Raw genomic sequence first — 22500 nt, 5'->3', positions numbered from 1 at the left:
TATAATATATATATATATATATATAATATATATATATATATACTCGTGGATGCAAATATAAATTTGTACACATAAATATATATAGACATATATACGTGTCTGTATATGTGTATGTGTATCATATATATATATACATATATTATTCAAATTACACAACTAAGAAATAATACCTATCCATTGTCGAGTGGAAGAGAATTACTTGCTATGATTTAATTGTGGTGCATTATACAGGAACAAGAAGGAAGAAAAAAACTGTCACGAAAACCCATTGAAACCTAAATTTCATTATTGTTTATAGTTTCCTTTTCCTCCGCTTTCTTGTGACAAACGCTAGCATCAGTTAATAGTTCTATGTCTTATAAGCTGTTTGCATTCGTGACAATGAGCAATTGCAATTATATCTACTAGTCGACGGCCATGAAAATGGATAACATTTGATTAAAGTTGAATAAGGTTAAGCATAAATCCAGAAAACAATAAACTTTCTGTAAACTTTCTCACGAACATAAGCATTGTCTTATTCTTCAATAGATTGTTTTCAATATTGATTTCTAAGCTTGGCGCAAGACTTCAAATGTTGAAGTAGACAACGGCAGATTAATTCACGAAGACCAACAACTGAGCTAGCCAAATGTATGACTGAAGATGTAAATATATTCTTAAGATTTCACGGGGCCATTTCAGGTTTGATTTTATTGTGAAAAACAAAAAAAAAACGAGAGAATTATTGAGAAACTTCGGATCGAAATATTTCGATGACGTCGCCTAAAGATAAGGTCCAAGTTTGTCGAAAGAAATTCTCATATGCTGTCAGGTTTATAAACTATCAAAAATGCAATAAGGAGTTTGAAACAAATACATTTATTGAACATATGTCAAAATATTGTGGCTTACAAAGCGACAGCAAAATCCAGTGTAAAATAATAATTTGAAACAGAAGATATTACCATATGTTCTCGTAACTTAACTGTCAGAGGTTATTTGATGTTTTAGAGAATCTAATTCAGTCTTTAATATCTCAAGTTTTCCATATAAAGCTTATCAGATTTTTGTTAATCTCCATCACAGACTGGTGTCGAGAGTGTTGTTAATATTCTGGGCTGGGAAACTCGAATACACCATGCAGAGCTGTGCTGACTATCTGATCTCAATGTCTGTTTTAGAATTCTATTCTATTCAACCAATGAAATTTTGCCCCTGTATGTATATGTGTGTGTGTGTGTGTGTGTGTGTTTGTGTGTGTGTGCCTTCTCGCGTGCGTGTATGTTCATGTATAGATACCTGTATGTATGTATGTATATATATATATATATGTGTGTGTGTGTGTGTGTGTGTGTGTGTGTGTGTACGTGTGTGTGTATGTTTGTGTGTATATGTGTGTGTATGTAATACTTTCTGTAAGAGTAGCAAATATTCTCCTCTATAGGCATGAGATTGTACCAAACAGTGAAATAAGTCATTTAGGTCTGCCACCACTCTCCATATCTGTAAACATTTTCGGAATATATTTGGTGCTGATATATAAGTTTCGGAAAAAGGCAACGAGCTGGCAGAGTAGTTAGGACGCCAAACAAAATTTCTTAGCGGCACTTCGTCCATCTTTACGTTTCTAGATCAAATTCCGCGGAGGTCGACTTTGTCATTCATTCTCTCGAGGTCGATAATTTAAAAACCATTTGAAGACTGGAGTACATGTTATCCCCCTAACCACTCCACCAAAATTACTGGCCTTGTGCCAAAATCTGAAGCCAATGTTTTCGATTCAAGAAAAAAAAGTAGCGTCGATTTGTCGATTTAAATCTAATGCGCTAATTATGTCATGAATATGGGGAAAGCCTATTTGATTGATGCACTTCCATATTTGTCCTATAGACATATTCCGCGTGTAATATGTTACGAAAGAAATCTACGCAACTCCACTCATGCTTCCCTTTATGTTTTCTTTTAGTTTTGGTACAAAGCCAACAGTTCTGAGGGGTGGTGGTAAGTCAATTATATTGACTTCAACGGCCTGACTCGTACTTTATTTCAGCCTGGGGTGCTGGTGTTTTTTCCTTTCCCCACCCAGTTCTTCGGCACTTCACATCTTGATAGAGGACCCATTTCACGTTACCAGTATCTATTCGGTCCAAAAAAAGAAAAAAAATAATTAATTCGTGAGACGTGACAGCACAGAAGAACATTCACTCTCTACACACGATTATAGTCGGAAAGTTTGTGAAGAACCCATTGACCCAATTTGCTGAGTTTTCGATAGAACGTGGTGTCAATAAATGGTTGAATGACCAAATTGAAGCTTCACTGCTAGTTCCTCAACAGTTATGATGAGATCTTGTTCCTTTGCAGGACGTCCTAGTTAAGTTCTACGGATCTTCCAGAACAGGGCTCATTTTGTAGGCTGAAGTTTCCGGCTCGGAATTTCTGGAACAGCTGTTGATACTGGCATCTGCTTTTATCGGATCCTCATACATTACTATTCACTTCATTTTGTATTTCGTTGTTGCATTATTGAACTCATAAGAAAAATATGCCAAATATGCCCCTTTGTCACTTCCATTATAATTTTGAAAAAAAAATGAAAATCGAACTGCACTTTTCAAAACGTGCACGAAGAATAAGGACAAGGTAAAATTACTACTTGCTTTTAGATCAAGTTGATGCAGGTAATTTATCCCGTGGCTCTTCGACTTTGGATGACCGAATACTTTTACTCATTACAGCAGTGAAATACGTAAAGTGAAAAGTACGCACAATTGTTCGGGATATGTTAAATTCTGCTGATGTTACGATGTGGTGCACACAGTTTTAACGACATTATTTTCGTCACTAATTACCATCTAGTGGTATGGTGTGGGATTACGTTTGCAATCAATATACACATTTAGGGTATAAATGGTGTCAATAGCGTATATAAATCAATATAAGTGCTAAAATATATAATCTACTATGCTAGGCTATATAACATATACTTATTATATTTCCTAAATGCGCAATACACATACACATGTATCTATATACTCATATGTTTTTGTATTATATTTATATTTGTGTAACATTGTCCGTTTTTTTTACGTCCTCGATTTTGTATACATTCGCTGCTTCCTTCCAAGGAATCTAATGCACTTAGCTTAGATTTTTCTTGGGGCTGGCCAGATTAGAGCAATCACGAGAATAATCAACCGAAATTGCGATCTGGTGCTTGAATGAGTAAAGAAAACTTCGAACGACCCATCCTGTTTTCTTTGGATCGCTTATCAGGATGTTTTGTTGTCCCCTTTTGTATCACCTACATGTTCGGATGTGTTGCGTTATTGTCCCATTTTGTTTTTTACATATATATATATATATATTATATATATATATATGGAGGATGTGGGTGTTTGAGTGTGTTTTTTGTCAGTGGCCTTTAATTGATTTCATAAAATGAAATTGGTTTCAATAATATCAATCAGCAGAAAATGAGCCGTTCCAAAATCTGATTTATCCACTGTGAACACCGCGCTGATGGAGTTATCAGTAGCGTAACAAATCTATTATTTTGATCATTACCATACAAATCGCTTCAGAGACAGGCCCATGCATAAAATCAGTCAATCAGTTGTATTAACGGATTAAAACTGTCTTTATGGTGTCCATTCCCATACTTCATTTTTCATAAACTTTATTTTTTGAATTAGTTCAAACTTTATTTCTCCAAGGATCTCTCTCCATTCATTTCAGTAACATTTCATATTCTATGGAATCTGAAATGAAATTTAATATAAATTTGAAAGTTTGAATCTGAGGTTGCCAAAGTCGTGGAAAAATCAATCCCAACTTCTGCAGACATACATTTAATATTAAAAACATTTAAGGTGGAGAGTTGGCAGAATCGTTGGCACGCCGGGCTATATATTAGCGGCGTTCCGTTCGTCGTTTCGTTCAGAGTTCAAACTGCGCCGATGTCAAATTTCGCCTTTCATCATATCGGGATCGATAAAAGGAGTACCAGTTGAGCATTGGGGTATGTGTAGCTGTCTTACACTCTCCTCCGCATTTGCTAAAAACCTTCTTATGTACCTAATACTATCAAAGCCCGGTATCCATGAATGGAAATGAATATGCTTATATTTGACAAAAATCCCTTTGAAGGGAAAAGAAGATAAAGGACAAGCGACCTCATTACTAGACTGTTACTCATGTCTAAAAATGAAGTGCGCAGCTGATTTTTGTGTAGTTTGAAATAATAGTGTTTGAAATAAAACACATGACGTGAACTCTCTAACGCTCCTGCCAAATCGTTACCTTGCTTGTATGATGAGGTAATTGTGTAAAATGTTGACGAAAATACATAAGTAGATACATAGATATGTAGATAGATACATAAATACATACATACATAGGCGCAGGAGTGGCTGTGTGGTAAGTAGCTTGTTTACCAACCACATGGTTCCGGGTTCACTCCCACTGCGTGGCACCTACTATAACCTCGGGCCGACCAAAGCCTTGTGAGTGGATTTGGTAGACGGAAACTGAAAGAAGCCCGTCGTATATATGTATATATGTATGTATGTGTATGTGTGTGTTTGTGTGTCTGTGTTTGTCCCCCTAGCATTGCTTGACAACCGATGCTGGTGTGTTTATGTCCCCGTCACTTAGCGGTTCGGCAAAAGTGACCGAAAGAATAAGTGCTGGGCTTACAAAGAATAAGTTCCGGGGTCGAGTTGCTCGGTTAAAGGTGGTGCTCCAGCATGGCCACAATCAAATGACTGAAACAAGTAAAAAAAATACACACACACATACACGCACTGCAAGCACATACATATACATTCAAATATATAGTCATTTATACCATAGAATGATATAGGTTATAATAAAAGTAAAGACAGCGTAAATCCTAGTAAATATCCGGTGTCTAACTGATTATAGAAAATCCATCGTAATACATCGAATAAAGTAGAATAACTGAGTTAGTATTTAAGCTTGTAAAACCTCATCACGAACAGCTTACAACATTTACTAATACGTCAGTTGTCAATATCTGTGTAAGACTTTATTGTCCCAATCAAGATGTCCTGTCGTTTACGAAATTATTCGACGAAATTACGCTGAAATATTTAGGATTTACGTTGTCCAAACATCTTTTTATTTTTTTATGCAACATGATGAAACGATCGACTAGAAATGTGAATGATACCTGCGATAATGTTCAAAGCTGCTATCTGCCTGGAGGTCTGGTCCAACTTAAACATCGAGGCTTTCATTTTTGTACACTGCAGTGACAGGAATCACTTCTGGCCAGCATGGATTTACTTCAACAAGTACTTGGTTGTACGCTCACCTACCTGTCTTGGTTTATTTCTTCTTATGTACCTACCTAGCTTTAAATTAGTATTGGGTTACTCACTTATAAATCCGAGGTATGTGACACTCTGACATGGTTGTTGTCGGCGTTTGCGGGCAAAGATCTGCTGTGACCCAACTCAAAGCGGATAACATTCAATTTCTCCATCTTCCACAATAAAGGATCCACAACAAAAAAAAGTCGAAATTTCACTTCATCCTTACTTAAGAATATTGTCCGCGTTTGCTGACAAAGCGCTGCTGTGACCCAACTCAAGGCGGATAACTTTCAATTTCTCCATCTTCTGCAGTGAGGGCTACACAACAAAAATAAGTCGGAATTTCACTTCATTCTTATTCTGTATTTAAATAATTCAATTCATTTATCAGAAGCAAGTCTAAAATGAAATATAGATTATATAGTCTCACAGCGGATAATACTTTTCTTCCACATAGATGAGAAACACATGATCCTAGTTAAAATCAAGTTTAGTAATATATGAATGTTCCGGAAGAAGAAAGCTAACAGGGATGAAAGGAAGGGAAACGAACAAAAGGTGATATGAAGGTAAATATTCGATTCAAATGGCTGGCACATGGACGGCCATTGTAGGTGAGTGGGAAAATCGATTACATCGTAACTTAGCGGTTCGACAAACGAGTCCGATAGAATAAGTACTAGGCTTACAAAAATAAGTTTAGGTGTCGATTTGTTCGTCTAAAGGCAGTACTCCAGCATCGTAATTTTTTTTTCGGAAATATGGAACATGTGTTCAATACATAAATATAAGCTGCTGTGTAAGCGCAAGAGTGGCTGTGTGATAAGAAGCTTGTTTCCCAACCACATGGTTCCGGGTTCAGTCCCCACTACGTAGCACCTTGGGCAAGTGTCTTCCACTATAGTCTCGGGCCGACCAAAGCCTGCAGTAGACGAAAGCTGAAAGAAGCCCATCGTATATATGTATGTGTGTGTGTGTCTGTGTGTGAATTTGCTATGCTGGACCGTTGAAATCTACAATTTTCTATTCACTCTCTCTGCGTTTATTTTCTCTTATTTCTTTCTGTTAAAGAGCGTAGGCTGTAAACGTAAAAGACCTTTTCATTTTTCTCTAGCGTCAAACTAATACACATGGTTGTTGTTCATACATCTGTCTTCGTTTTTTGTTTCTCGATAAATTTCAACTATGAATATGTATGTATTTGTGTGTCTGTGTTTGCTCCTTCAACATCGCTTGACAACCGTAATTTACGTCCCCGTAACTTAGCGGTTCGGCACAAGAGTCCGATAGAATAAGTACTACGCTTACAAAAATAAGTTTTGGCGTCGAATTGTTCGTCTAAAAGCGGTGCTACAGTTGGTCTGCAGTCAAACCACTGAGACAAGTAAAAGAATTAATAAAATAAATAAGATTCATAGTCGAAAAAAGAGTGGTTCTGGTAAATATTATTAAATATGATTGTAAGACATATATATTTTGTGGACCGGTTAAATGCATTGCATTTAAAGCATTTTGATTTTACAGCTGCGAACTGGAAAGATGAATATGCTAATTCAAAGCCATCTGCATTTGAAGTTATTGAATGCAGGGACAGAACTAAATAAAAGTTATTTTTGATGTTTTTCAGCCAATAGCTATAATTAATATTGTTATATACCATTGTTAACCGTTTGTGTAAAACCTTCCAGAAATGTATATGGGAATGTCTACCCCGGATGAATATATACTCCAACTGACTCTAAATGTAAATAAATGCTACGACTAATGACATTTGGATACGTAGGTGTATGTATATTTATATATATATATATATATATATATATATAAAGCGAGAGCGAGATGGAAACAGAGAGAAAGATATAGATAGATAAAATACAGATTGGTAGTTAGATAGATAGATAGATAGATAGACAGAGAGATAGACAGACAGATAGATAGACAGATAGATAGATAGATAGATAGATAGATAGATAGATAGATAGATAGATAGATAGATAGATAGATAGATAGATAGATAGATATATAGATAGATATAGTGTATGTTTGGTAACATGGATATTGAAAGCAATATATTTGGCGCATTAAGAATCAATTTTAAGGCATTGGGATGTATTGAAATATTAACTTAGGCATACTTAATTAGTATTAATATGGCTCCAGTGACATCCTAGTATCTTAAATATTTTGTATTTTTATATTTCCTTTTTAATTGTCAAACTCTATCTTTGTTGCAATCTATAACTTCTATCTTCATAAATGCTTGAAGCAAATTATAGTATTATTTTGGAGAGAAAGAAGGAAAAATAAGACAAAATTACTAACAAATGTACGTTAATGTTTTACAACTGTAGAATTTCATTCGCCTGTCTAGTTAATAGCGAGCTTCGGGATGTTTATGAGCAGAAAGTAAAAGGGAAGTTATACGATACAAAATGGAATTTACAGTTCCTGTAATTTTTATCCGAATTTTATCTTAATAGTAGCATGATTTCTGTTCATCATTGTACGTTTTGTGATTTATATTTTATGATATTCAAGATATCATTAGCTCTTTATGTTGTCATTTGTCAATTATGCTATGAACATCTAAGTAGAACATCTAAGAATATTCTCATTCAGTCGTCTTAGATTTAGGAATGGTTTAAGGCTGTTTGGAACCAACGAAAACCTTATTGGAAGTTTAGTATAAAATACACATTCTCTATTAAAGACGTTGTGCTAAATTCAAGGATAAAACTGAAGTCAGTTTTACCAAACCTGTAATAGATGACGTAGATTGCCTCTCGATGAAATCATCAATTAGAACTGAAATTTTACATAAATGGCGTCAATAGGTAGAAAGATGCGTATTAAGTACCTTATTACATTGAAGGCGTATGGGAAGTGAACATGGATTTAGTTTGGTGTTAGTTCATTTGATATCCTTACCTATTTTTAAAAAATCGCATTGCATAATTCTCTCAACAGATAGTCTTAATAACTTTTGATATAAATAAGAAATAAATACACTACAGAATACTTTGGAATACAATAAAATACAATACAGAATGCTTTGAAAAATATAATCTTTATAGAAATGGAATTCTCAAACCTATTTCAATTCCTTATTTCTGAACCATGACATTTGAAATTACATGGTAAATCTTTCTAAGCGGTAAACAAATAAAATATTCATTCATTGCGCGAACAATTTATTTCAATCGTCGATGTTATTTTATTTTATCAATAATAGTTTCCAAGAGATAAAAATGTCGTTTCATTCTTTCTTACTAGTGGAAAGTAATGATGAAGTTTCAGTGGGTCACAATTATGCTATATTTTTTTTACTACTATATGTACTTTGGAAAGTGTTTTGTATGTGAGTGCACTCATATATAGTGTGTATTTTGAAATGAATTAAGATATGTTGGAGTATAGAGCTAAATTGTGTACCTTTGGTGAAGAAATACAGGGAATGAATCATACATTCACACACATTTAAAATGTATAATAAAGTAGTGTGTAACTATGTGCGTGAGATAAGGAAGACAGTATGTGATAGAAAGTAATTCTCTCGCAAAAAAGGTTAATTGCTTTGAGACCTACCATAAAATAAACCGCATAAACCTTCTTGCTTTAATCTACTCTGTATTCATTAGCCGGCAGCTATTAGGATAAACAATACTTTTCAAAAAAAGTATTAGACAGCATTATGAAGTCGGAAGTTACTTCCCTTCGGACTGAGTTTTGTTCTTGTGTTTTGATTGTTGTCTGAAAGGTATTTATATACTTTGCCTCGCTAAAGTCATTTAGAAAACTATATAACTAACAATAGAGCCTCTATAAATTTGGATTTTGTATCTAAAGTACAAATCAATAGTGAGTTGGCAGAGTGTCAATCGGGCGTATAATTTCAATTCTCACCAACGGCCATTTTACAGGAAATTTTTGTTGTTATCAGGTAGTCCTTGGGAGTATAAACTTTCTATTTACTTTCCCACATAAATATACTACATTCGCATATGGAAACGCTGTTTCTTTTCACATACAATTAATTTTATGGGGCAATAATAGCCGAGTCTTACAGCATGGAAGCTGAACTCAACACTACGTTTCTGCGTTCAACATAAGTCCTAACATAGCGAAGTATTGTGATTTAAATTTGGCAGAGAACACACTGTGGAATCCCGGCTGAAGATCTATTTTTGTTTGTAGCTGTTAAACTTAATCTTACTTCGAGCTTAAGAGCTCAGGTTCATATGCACCTGCTAAAGAATTTTAAAATTTGGGCCATGTTTCTGCCCGATAAATAAATAATTTTTTCACCTTTAATTTCCCGAACATTCAAAAAAGGAAAAGAACTGTTTTGTATACTTCCAGCTTTCATTTAGGTAATTTATTACAGATGATGATGATAATGAATGTTGAAAACACTCATATATTTCTTTCATGTATAAGAGATTCGTCCAAGTAAATAATTTCACATTATTTTATCTTTTTTAAGATTTCATTCATTATTTTTGTGCATTATAATAGTGGAATGCATGCACATTGCTCGTAAGTTACAAAACACGTCTTTGCCAAATCTACCGTACAGAATTTTTTTGTCATGAGAAAATCCTTTATCTTAATTTATAAATTCAATTTTATATCCACTATAATATTATGGATTTTGTGCGGACACACATTGGCACTGAATTCAACATCCATGAAACTGACACGAATCACTCAGCCATAACTACGCCAAATAAGATGATTTAGATCTGAAGAAAAAAGTACTATCCCCAGACACGAAACCGAAGCATTTATATGGGGACGGAAACGGAAGGACTTTACTGCCTAGGCTCACTCGATAACAGAAATTACAACTCCATTTGTCCTGTAAAGAAACTGCTGGTGAGAAAGGACAGTATTTAATAGTCCCGAACGATTTCATATTGAATTCTATTCTAAGATTCATGTTCTGAGACAAACACAGATACACTTTTTGTCATTGATATTCACCTTCATATACATGGATTCTAGCTTTGATATGGAAATAAAACCATACAACAATTGAGTGACATTTTCAACCAAATATCATTCTTTTTCAAAACTTCTTGATGAATTGTATTTTCTTCGTTTTCAGTTTAATAAATGTAACTACAAACTACCTTCAGATAATCAGAAAAAAATAACATTATTCAATTTTCTTTCTTCTACTTTCAGTGCCGCCGAAAATCATTGATCACTTATCAAGCGTAGATACGAACGTAAGAGAAGGGGAAACAGTTAGTTTAGTTTGCAATGTAACAGGAATACCTCAGCCAACTGTCACTTGGTACCGACAAAAAAGACATGAAGGTGGTGTAAAAGAACGTAAGTATTTAAACACAAATAATATATATAGACATACGATGAGTTTGATATCCATGTTTGTTGCCAGTATCATTATTATTATTATTAATCTTAAGGATTTAAAACTTTTGATTTGCAAAGTAATAGACAGAAAACCAGAAGACATTTTGACAACCACGCATATAAGTGTAAGCTTATTTGTAATATAAACTATGTAATTGTTCGTGGGTTGACGTCAATATTAATACATTTAGTTAAGGGAGAAATGTTATCACGCTCAGCAAAATGCCTGACGCCATATTGACCGCTTTTACATTCTGAGTTCCTGTTCCGCCTTAACCTTTCAATTTTCTGGGTCGATAACATAACTACTAAGTTGAGCATTGGGGGGTCGATGTAATCGACTTAGCCCCACCCACGGATTTGATACCATTGTGCCGAAATTTGAAATCAATTTATTACATGTGATTGAATAGATGCAAAGGAAGTTTAAGAGATGACAACATATAAAATATTACCCGCTGTCCATATATACATATGTATGTATATATGCATATATATATATATATATGTGTGTGTTTGTATGCATGTATGCGCGTATGGATATATATTTGTGTATGTATATATATGATATATATTTAATATATATATAGTAACACATAAATATATATATAGTATCACATAACATATATATATATATATAATATATATATATATATATATATATATATATATATATTATATATATATATGTATGTATGTATATATATGTATGTATATAGTAAAACATAAAAACATGTATTGTGTTTATTAAATATATTCAACTCTCACCAGATGATGTACATTTTTGTTGAACGTACCATCACGAAACAGAATACTACATATATGTGCATGTATATATGTATGAATGCATGTATGCATGTATGCATGCATTATATCTATGTATGTATTCTTGTGTATGAGTGTCTTTTTTGGTCAACCCTGGAAAGCGGTTGACATCCGCTGCTGGTCTTATGTCTCCGCAGTTTAGCATTTCGGCAAACCTCTGATTGAATAATTACTAAAATTAATAGAAATAAACATTGGGCGTAATAGTTCGACTATACCCTTCAACGCAGTCAAATGACTGAAACCAATAAATGATTTATATTGCCCGCTTGATTAGACTAAATTAATACTTCAATAAATAATGAATTAACTGTTTAAATACATGACTGGATAAAACGCCATGAATACTTAAATAAATTCTTTCTAATTTTGGCACAAGGTCAGCAAATTAATATGAATACCAGTGACTGCTCCACTCGTATTTATTTCACAGAAACCGAAAGGATGAAAGGCAAAGTTGGCCTCTACTTAAAATGATTTCAGAACGTAAAGAACTGGAAGAAATTTTGATAAACAGTTTTTCCGATGCACAAATGATTGTGCCAGATCGCCGCCTGAAAATATAAATTTAAATAAAGAGTACCTTCTTATCCATATAAGATGAAATTATTTAATACTTAAATCATTAACAATTAGTAAATGAAACCTGTTAAAATGAGCGATATATGAAAGCTACACATTATAGTCGTAAATTATATGCTTCTACCAAGACATCATTTCAAGTAAAATGGAGGGTGACAGAATGTAGGGAGGGAATAAGAGTGGGTTGACCTGCTATGAATAGTATTCAAATATCACTTTATCCCGTTCGGTATACAGAAAAATATGTGTTGCTAACACACGTTTGGTAAAAGCGCAAGCTCGAACAACATGTGTATATCAAGAATGAGTTGGGTGGAAATAAATAACTGCTGGAAACCGCCATCATTTTTGGGGCAGTGTCTTCATTGATCCAACATTATGCGCTTCACAATTAGTATATTATGAGCATACTCCTTTGGGTGCACGAAGTCTTGAATATTGGAATTGAGCACGATGCCTGAAGAGATTTGAACCTAAATATAATTTTCTTCTATATCACGTGTTTTTTGAATACTCGTTGTGTAACAGGAACTTCAGAATTAAGTGATAAAAATTCTCACTGTTACAACCCCGTAATTTTATATTGTAAACACGCACTTCTGAAATGTAAAAGAAAATTTTGTAGAAAGAATGTCGGTGGCCTAGACTGATAGTTTATCAAAGGTTGTGATCTGATCTGGTCATAGATGTTAGAAATATGTAACTGAATACTTGAAACTGACCCGGTTGCTGCTTAATTGTTTTGCCTTGCACTTAATTAATATTCCCATAAATCTTAGTTTAAGGTTTAAAAGACTTATGGATTCAAGTAAAGTTATACATTATTGACTGTAAGTTCATTATCTAGTTTTGATGGGGAAAAACGGGTATTTGTAACCAATTTCGACTCTGAGGTTTCAGATTTAATGGCAGACTCAAGTCTTCGGTTGTGCGTATATTTTAAGATCATTTGTTAGGTAGGCGCAATTGGTATTAGTTTAAACATGCGTAGTTAATCCGCTCATCTGAGTTTAAATACTGGGAAGAATAGGCTTGGTATGTTTATTCCCTATACGTAGTCCTTCGGTATAGGGTGTTGCATTATGGGATTAATTCTGTCTTGAAGTAGAGAGAACACTGAGAATTTGTGAAAGAGTTAGTTAGATTATGTGATTTATACTAAGGATTAGAAGCAATACAATTAGGATTTAGATAACGAATGAACAAGAGCCATGGAGAAACTCCTGAAGCGTTCACATGAAAAGCTAGAGGTAGCAGACAAGTTTTGCACAAGTGGCGTCATACAATCTTTGGAATCAATATGGTAAATTACAAAATATATCCATAAACAGTGATAATAATTGGACATTGCCAGATTAACAATATCTTTTTTTATTAACGTTGGCTTGGAGTTACGCAGTCACATAAACTTCATGGCCGTTCCTCGGTTATCTCGGTTCTTCATTACTTTCAAGGTGCGCATGAAATGTAGAGAGCAACACACACTTGCATATACACACACACACACACACACACATATATATATATATATATATATATATATATAATATATATATATATATATATATACATGTATCTATGTATATGAAAGTAATCTGTATATCGCACTAAGAGTAGCTATTTTATTAAAAGCCTTCACATCCATATACCCTGAAATACATTAGCAACAGACGAAATATTATTCGTGTAAAACCATTTATATTGTGAGACGTATGTCGCAGTATGGAAGTCTTTCAACGCTGTCTCTGCATATCTGCTTTTAGGTGTGATATATAGATTGCTGATTTGAACTAATGTTGCTTCTGGCATTAATAACGTACACACACAAACTTACATACATGCACATACATGCACACACATTCATACATATATACACATAGGTATACACATACATACACACCGATATACATGCACATACATATATACATGCATATATACATACATACAGGTATGCATGTATGCATACATTCAAACACACAAAAGGCAAAACTTTTCCGAAGTTCAAAATGTGAATTTATTATTTTTAGCTACATCCCAATGATGGATCTTTGCATATTTCGAATAATTTAAAGCTGAAGAAAACACAAACACATACATACATATACACACATACATGCATATATATATATATATATATATATATATATACACATATATACATACATACATACATGCATACATACATACATACGTACATACATACGTACTGCATGCATATGTGCTTCTGTATATGTATGTACATGTGTTTATGTGTGTATAGGTGAATGTGTATGTGTTGAGTGTGTGTATGACTACATATGTTCATCTGAATTTGCGTCATCATATACATATGTTTACTCTATGTTTACGAAACAGTATATACGTTGTCGTAACGTAACGTTGTGTATATGAATGTTTCATAAGCAATTACATAAGAAATTTTGGATTTTTTCTTTATATTTTAAATACAATTTTTTTTATATGATGAATTTGCTAATCCTATCTTCACGACATGTTTGTTGTCCAACTTGAAAGTTATACATGACGGCCTCTAATCGAATTTATTTCTGATAGATGAGTTGTTGTTCTGCCCCTCCATTTTATATTCAGAACCAATTGATTTATGAATGCTTTCGTCAATATTTTTGTTTATTAATACTTAAATAATATAGCGTGTTTTATGATGATGGAGATGTGGTTGCTATTTCTAACTCTTCACTGAAGTTTTGGGGACATAACTTCTAACTCTTCACTGTCATATTTTGATAATAATGGTAATATGCAATAATCGATGTTAGCAACTTTCTCGCATTCCGTGTAAATGTTTGTCATGAAATTCTTCGAAAAAGAAATAAATAAACGATTCATTGTCTTGATTAAATTTCGAAATCTTATACCAAATTCAATCTTTGCTGAAGGTTTACCAGCATTTGGTATCTATTATGGTTTCATGAGAAAATTGTATTACAAGAAGAAATTCTTGAATAAACATCGTTGGCTGTTCTTGGAGATAAAATTACGTGGGAAACAGAAAATTTAACTGCATGATTCCTCTCCTCCGTCACCATCCAGAAAAGTCATCTAAAATAATCTTTATTTAAAGAGATGCAGACCGATCGACCCACTTAAAGTAAACAACATGATAGGCAGAAAGTTTTAAAAGATAAATTCCGATGCTATTATTCAAAGTAAGAGCGAAGACGATACAAGAAGATTTTCGTAACTATGCAGATATCGTCAGTTTACCGAAGAGAAACACGATGGAAGAAAGAACATTACACAACAACACATTCTAACTACTATTTATTTAAGTTGCCTTGTTGAGTCAGAAGCTTTAATTAAACAGCAATGCAAACAGAAAAACTGCTTGTTTTACATGGTGCGAACCAAGAATACTATGTAAACGAACAATGTCGTACACGTTTCCCAAGACAAACGAATTGTTTGCTGATGGCAAAAGATAGGGAAGGGGAAAAAGAGAAATGAAAAGGAAGCAAATCATGAAGAAAAACACACATAAATGCTAAACTTCTTAGAACTAATTGTATGAAGCAAAGTTAAAAAGAAGTAATTAATCAAAGAGAAATATTGTCTGTCAGAAGATAGCTTAAGATGACGGAATATTTAGTACGCTTAATTGCTCGCAGAAACACATATACTCAAAGACATAAGTATTAACACACATATTTATATATATATTGATACACAAAGAAACACAGACATAGGCACATGTGCATCATATATATTCAAGTCTCTCTCTCTCTCTCTCTCTATATATATATATATATATATATATGTATATATATTTGTATATATATATATACGCATACAGACAATTATTCACGCATACACGGCACACATACCCTAACACACACGTACATGTATGGACATTGGCACACACCCACAAATGCGCACGTACTCACTCACAATTGTGTTAATGAGATTTGTTTTACTTGTAAAATGATGTCTAATAGGTGCCCTATTACTACATAACGAATTACCAGGAAATAATTTCAGGTATCAATGAACATTTTGTATTCTTACACTCATATAATATCTTCTTTTTCTTATTCTTCTTTGGCATTATCTCGAAGTCGAGTATATTTTAAAGGTTATTCTCTTCCTCGCTTATTTATCATTCTTAGTAATGCTTCCATTTTTCACGGTTGTACCTTCCGATGCTTGAGATGAACTTTTGTTCACAGAACCTGCACCGAAGCTGCAGAGACGGTAACTCTCCAAGAAGTCGCTGCCGTGCTCTTACCTTCCTTCTGGTTCTTTTTTCTTCAGCCTGCTGGTATGGAACAAAGTCTGCTGTAACCGCTCCTTCTACGCATACTCGCGTCCAGTACTTACGGTCTTCTTCGACATATTCCCAGTTGACAGGTAGGATGTTGATCAATGGCATGGTCTTCTTGATCGAGTCAGAGAAGCATATCTTAGGTGCACCCATTGGCCGATGACCGTCTGCAAGCTCAGAGTACAGGATCTCATTAGGCGTTCTCTGGCAATCACTTTGCATGTCTCAACCATCGGCTTCATATTTTTCAATGATGGTTTGGATTCTCATGGTTTTTGTCTTTGCCACTACTTCATTATTTTAACAGTCATCCCATTTAACATCCAAATTGAATCACACTTTTGTTTGACGAAACCCCTCAGTCCGATGTCTCTATTTTAACGCTACATACATTTTTCCCCATCACCAAGTAGTGTGGAAATCATAGCACATTTTGATGCATAATATGAGCCTCAAGATATGATATCTTGCTGTTCGACCGACAAAGAAAAATCAAAGGAACAACAGAGAATTGTCGTGTGAAACATAGACCAAATATTCGGAAGCCCAGACATTTCAGCTCAATGGTTCTGTACTTTATATTCGTATGAACGGTGGAGTTTCTTGCAATGGTGAAATTACACTTGAATGTGTAATCAACGGTGGTGGTAAACAAAGATTTTTGATGTACATGAAGACTATTTTAATGAAAATCGGTCATGATTCTAAATTTGAAGTTAATATACAAAACATGTACTTGAGAAAGCTTTTCAATTCCTGACGTCTCAAAATAACAAGCCTTTGATCTACAATCGTGATCTATGAATTGCAATATTCTGATGAAATGCTGACCCGTATGCAAATCAAATCACACCTGACGAATGTGTTCACAATTTCGAGATGTTCCGCAGTTTAGTAAAAAAGGAAGATATCGAGGTTAAATATATATGAATAAAAAGACCGCTCTAGTCGTAACGTATAAAATATTATATATTACCTCCAACGCAATATATTCTGAATATTTATTGAGATTTACAATACCTGCAAAAAGATCATCTACAAAATTTGAAAATATAAACTTTGTGATTGTTCATTGGATAGAAATTGCCAGAGTTGTTTCTTTGTGTATTGGATCTTATGTAATACTTTTGGCGAGTTCATAAGCAGGATAATCTTACACTATACGCATGCGTTTCTTATATTTTGTGTTGGAGATATAACTGTAAAAAGAATGATAACAGACGTATTATGATGAACTTATATAATAAACTTCGAAGAGTAATTTCCAATGAGGCACGTGAGTTCGCTATATGGAATTCGATTTAACATAAAAAGGAACAAAAATTTTATCCACAATATTCGTAATAGGTTTTTGGACACACTCATAATGCTATTTTGAAAAACCCAACATATATGGGGTCACTGGACATCAGATAACAAGACGAAGACAGATTTGTAATGATATAATATCTATATTACTTCATTGACCAAAGGATCAGATGTAACAGTACGGTTAAAAGTGACTGACGGGGACAGAACCTTACACTGTGTGTGTGATGGATACATTATATCATCTTCATTTATGACATTTTGACAATCAACGATATATCATTTTTGAGATTAAATTTAATATGTAAAGGATCAGAAAGAAATGAAATTTTATTACCCAATAAGAATCCTATTCTTAAGTGCATACATGCATAGATACATACACACACAAACGCATACATACATGTACGTATACACACACACACATATAACGAACTCTCCCCTCGTTAGATGAAGTATGAGAGTTCGACAATCTCTTATCAAGCAGCCACACAGAAGATTTGTTTATAGTGATCAAATGTTTGTGTAGACATAAGCTCACTCCCTCCAAATCTACATTACCTATACATGTGCATTGGGTGCCACATGTCAGATTACGAAATGTTCGCAGAGCAACGTGAAATGATGTGCTTCGCTCAAGACCAAAATGCAACGCCCTGTCTGGGAAACGAACCCACGATCTCGCAATCGTGAGTGCAACACGCTAACCACTAAGCTGTGACCATCCACTATATATATATATATATATATATATATATATACTCACACGAAATAAGCAGAGTATCTGTCACGTTGATGTGTTGATTTTGTGAAATAGAGATAATCGTGACTTCGAATTCACTTACAATAAAAAATCTCAGTTCACAATATATATGTGTCCATTCATACATCTGTACCAATACAAACATATATCTATATAAACACATACGTACAGAGATAGGCGTATATGGTTTCACACTTAAAACAAATACACGCACACATACATACACGCACACACCAGCACACAAACACAGATCAAACCCACGTACACTATCACACTCATAAATGTATCTACATGTATAAACATGACGCCATCAGCAGAATTATTCGGATTTCGGCAATATATTGTTTTAATGATTTGAGCGCTTTCTGGCATGTTGTTTATGACTAAGAAGGGTGCACTGAAAGATTGCTTCTTTGAAATGCGTGGGATTTGGTTATTAAAGCTGTTGCGAGTATAAAAGTTTACGAAGTTTTTTTTGGTTTCTTTTTGCATGATTATGTGGTTTGTTATAAGTGTGAGTGATATGTTTTATGTAGTGGACTTTAAAGAGGAACTCTCGTGTTTTGTCGTTAAAAACTACCGATAAATAATATTCACACATTCTGATACGTCATTCAATTTGAGAGAAACACATTTTCAGCGATTTAAACCCTGTAGCAGAGCGCTTTCGACAAAACGCAAATAATTGATTCAATGAAATTTCCGTGCTGAAATATGAAGGTGCAACGGAGGTTGTTTTGAGAATATTAACGTAGGTGTCGCAATTGAAAACATCTTCGAAGGCTTTCTTGATATAAACAAAAAAATAAGAGTTGGTAAGGCCGAGAATTCTTTGACGCGTAATTTTGCAGATTAAATACCTCAGACGGACTTCTGTGTAGAAAAAATACATAATTTGGAAATATGAGATATTATGAGGTTTGATTTAACTTTTCTGTATTGGTTGATGGGTCCAGAGATTTTATCCTAATTGGGAGTGAAAGACTAACGTGGTACTATAGTCTATAAGAATCTTAAGCATTACTTGTATGCAAAACGTAAAGAACTAGAATGAATGCCAACAGTTGTTTTGTTCGACTCTCTAATGCTTCGGCCAAAACTCCAAAGTGAGTGCAGTAGGTAGCTCAAAAACAGTATAAACACAAGCATGGTTGTGTTGTGGATGTTAACGAGATTTCTGGATTTGAAGCAACTTTAAAGGATTTCTCTATATGAAACTAAGGCTGCCTATGTGAGTGATAGGAGATATCTCCATAGGGATTAAACATACTATCAAAGTAAGTGAACCAGATTGCAACACAGAATAATAATAATAATAATAATAATAATAATAATAATAATAATATAATAATAATAATAATAATAATAATAATAATAATGGTAATAATGATAATAATGATGATAATTATAACGATGATGATAATAATAATAATAATGACAATAATAATGATAATAATAATGATAATACTAATAATAATAATAATAATAGTAATAATAATAATAATAATAATTATAATAATATAATAATAATAATAATATAATAATAATAATAATAATAATAATAAAGTAGATATCAAGAAAGCCAAGCAAATTTTAAAGTATATGGGTCACTCGGAAAGATCAAGCATTTGGAGAGCAGTAAGTGAAAATTGTCCCTTTTGGAATTGGCTTAAATGTTAAAATGCACAAGACGTTACTAAGGTAGCAGAAAAAATTGCAAGTGAAACACTTTTGCAGATTGACATCAAAATGACATCAAGTATTCTACAAGTGCTCTAGTCTGATTATGTCTTTGTTACTTAGATTATCGTATAAACATTTGCATAATAATGATAAGTGAGAATAGTGATCGAACTACTACTACAACTAAAAATGGTAATAGTAGTAATAATAGTAGTAATAATGATAATCTATCTTACTAATGGTGCAAGGTTTTAAATTTAAGGTGGAGAGGACTAGTCGAGTACATCGAACCAAATGTTTCGCTCGTACTTAATATATCAACCCTGAAAGGATGAAAAGCAAACTGCACCTCGGCGGAATTTCAACTCAGAAATAATAATAATATTAATAATAATAATAATAATAATAATAATAATAATAATAATAATAATAATAATAACAACAACACTAGTGATAATAATAGTAATGATAAGAAGAAAAGGAAAAATTATAGTTATAGTTGTAGTTGTAGTAGTAGTAGCAGAAGTAGTAGCAGTAGTAGTTGCAGCAGTAGTAGTAGTAGTAAGGTTGATGATGGTAATAATACTACCACCACTACTACTACTTCTACTACTACAACTACTACTACTACTACTACTACTACTACTACTAATAATAATAATAATAATAATAATAAAAAAATAAATAAATAAATAAATAAAAAATAATAATAATAGTAATAATAATAATAATAATAATAATAATAATATTAATAATAATAATAATAATAATATCGATGATGATACAATAACAGGTCCAAGACCGAATAAAACCGAGCCAAAGGAAAATAATAGAAATAGGGCTTTTTATAAAACGAATTTTCCAAACTAAACCTTGTCAATATTAATGATGTATATATTTATATGTGAAGCATTGTATTTCCACCGCTTTAAAATAAAATTGATTGTGTTTTGTTGCAGAGGTTGGACCGCCAGGAGAAGTGCTTATCATTCACAACGTGACGCGTTACTGCGATGATATATATACCTGTGAAGCTTCAAATGGTGTCCCACCGAATTCCTACCGAAAAATTGCAGTTAAAGTTTTATGTAAGTAGTATACTATACTGTACTGTTGTACTATATATACGTATATATATATATATCTTTTTTTCGTTCGGCTTAACAGCCCTTCTTGTCTTGTTATTTTCCTTGTCCTGTCTTTTACTGCTTATATTTTGTACTGTCGTTACTGTCCTGTTTTTGTTACCATTTTTACCCCTCGGCAAAAAGATCTTAAATTTTCGCAGGAAGGAAAGTTTCTGTTGAAGATACGTCTCGCCTTCACCTTCGAAACGTAAAGTAGATGAAACCATGGCGACTGAAGAAGGGTTTTTTTTCCTTGTGTTATTTGTCCTGTACTCTATTTTTTTGTTGTTTAAGAAAAATGTCCAGTTCCTTGGGTTTGTGTCTATGTTTTCGTTTCTCATTGTGTTCGACGTTTTTTTGGTGTCCTGTACTCATATATGCGTGTATATATACATGTAGATGTAGGTACGTACATATATGTATATATAATATGCATGTGTTTTATTTATCAATATATATATATATATATATATATATATATATATTATATATATATATATATATATATATTATATATATATATATATATATATATATATATATATATATATATATATCTGTGTGTGTATGTATGTGGGTCCAGCAATGTATGTGGTACTGAAGTTGAGGCACCAGAATTTAGTCTGGTATTATCCATACATTTAAAATAAGGTGATTATACTAAAAATAAGCAACACGGATATCCAGAGGTAATGCAGTACGATCGTTTCATGCGACTCCATTTAATTCAAATGCAAACATTGCATCAAATTAAATTGTAGAGCAACCTACAAATTAATTTGATGTAATGTTTGCATTGTTCAATTAAATGGAGTTGCATGACACGATCGTACTGCATTACCTCTGGATATCCTTGTTGCTTATTTTGATTGTATATAAATATATATATATATTATATATATATGTGTGTGTGCGTGTGTGTGTGTGTGTGTGTGTGTGTGTGAGATGGTCTCGTCCGTCGAATGACCTATGAACGATCAGCACACACACATACACACACACACACACACCACCCATATATATATTATATATATATATATATATATATATATATATATATATATAGTGTCTGGTAAGTTGAGACAATTTTTACGATGAATAAAATTGGTTATAGATATTGAAATAGTGGTAGTAGACACATAATATTTTAGTGTGACATTTATTAATGCAAAAGCATTCATCACCCAATATGGTCGCCTTTTTGAGCAATTACTGTCTCCACACGAGAACGTA

General features: G+C 33.2%; 1 protein-coding gene across 1 annotated transcript in view; it reads left to right on the top strand.

The window, feature by feature from the left end:
- The window catches only part of LOC115217964 (opioid-binding protein/cell adhesion molecule homolog), a 304039-nt gene that overhangs the window by 264019 nt on the left and 17520 nt on the right, over nucleotides 1–22500 (top strand). Inside the window, exons 7-9 of the mRNA XM_029787692.2 lie at nucleotides 10509–10658; nucleotides 16377–16472; nucleotides 21100–21228. Coding sequence (XP_029643552.1) covers nucleotides 10509–10658; nucleotides 16377–16472; nucleotides 21100–21228 — 375 coding nt within the window. The remainder of the gene's footprint in view (nucleotides 1–10508; nucleotides 10659–16376; nucleotides 16473–21099; nucleotides 21229–22500) is intronic.

This window comes from Octopus sinensis, linkage group LG12 (genome assembly GCF_006345805.1).
Source record: "Octopus sinensis linkage group LG12, ASM634580v1, whole genome shotgun sequence".
Classification (NCBI taxonomy): Eukaryota; Metazoa; Mollusca; class Cephalopoda; order Octopoda; family Octopodidae; genus Octopus; species Octopus sinensis.
This window is presented reverse-complemented; position numbering and strand designations above follow the sequence as displayed.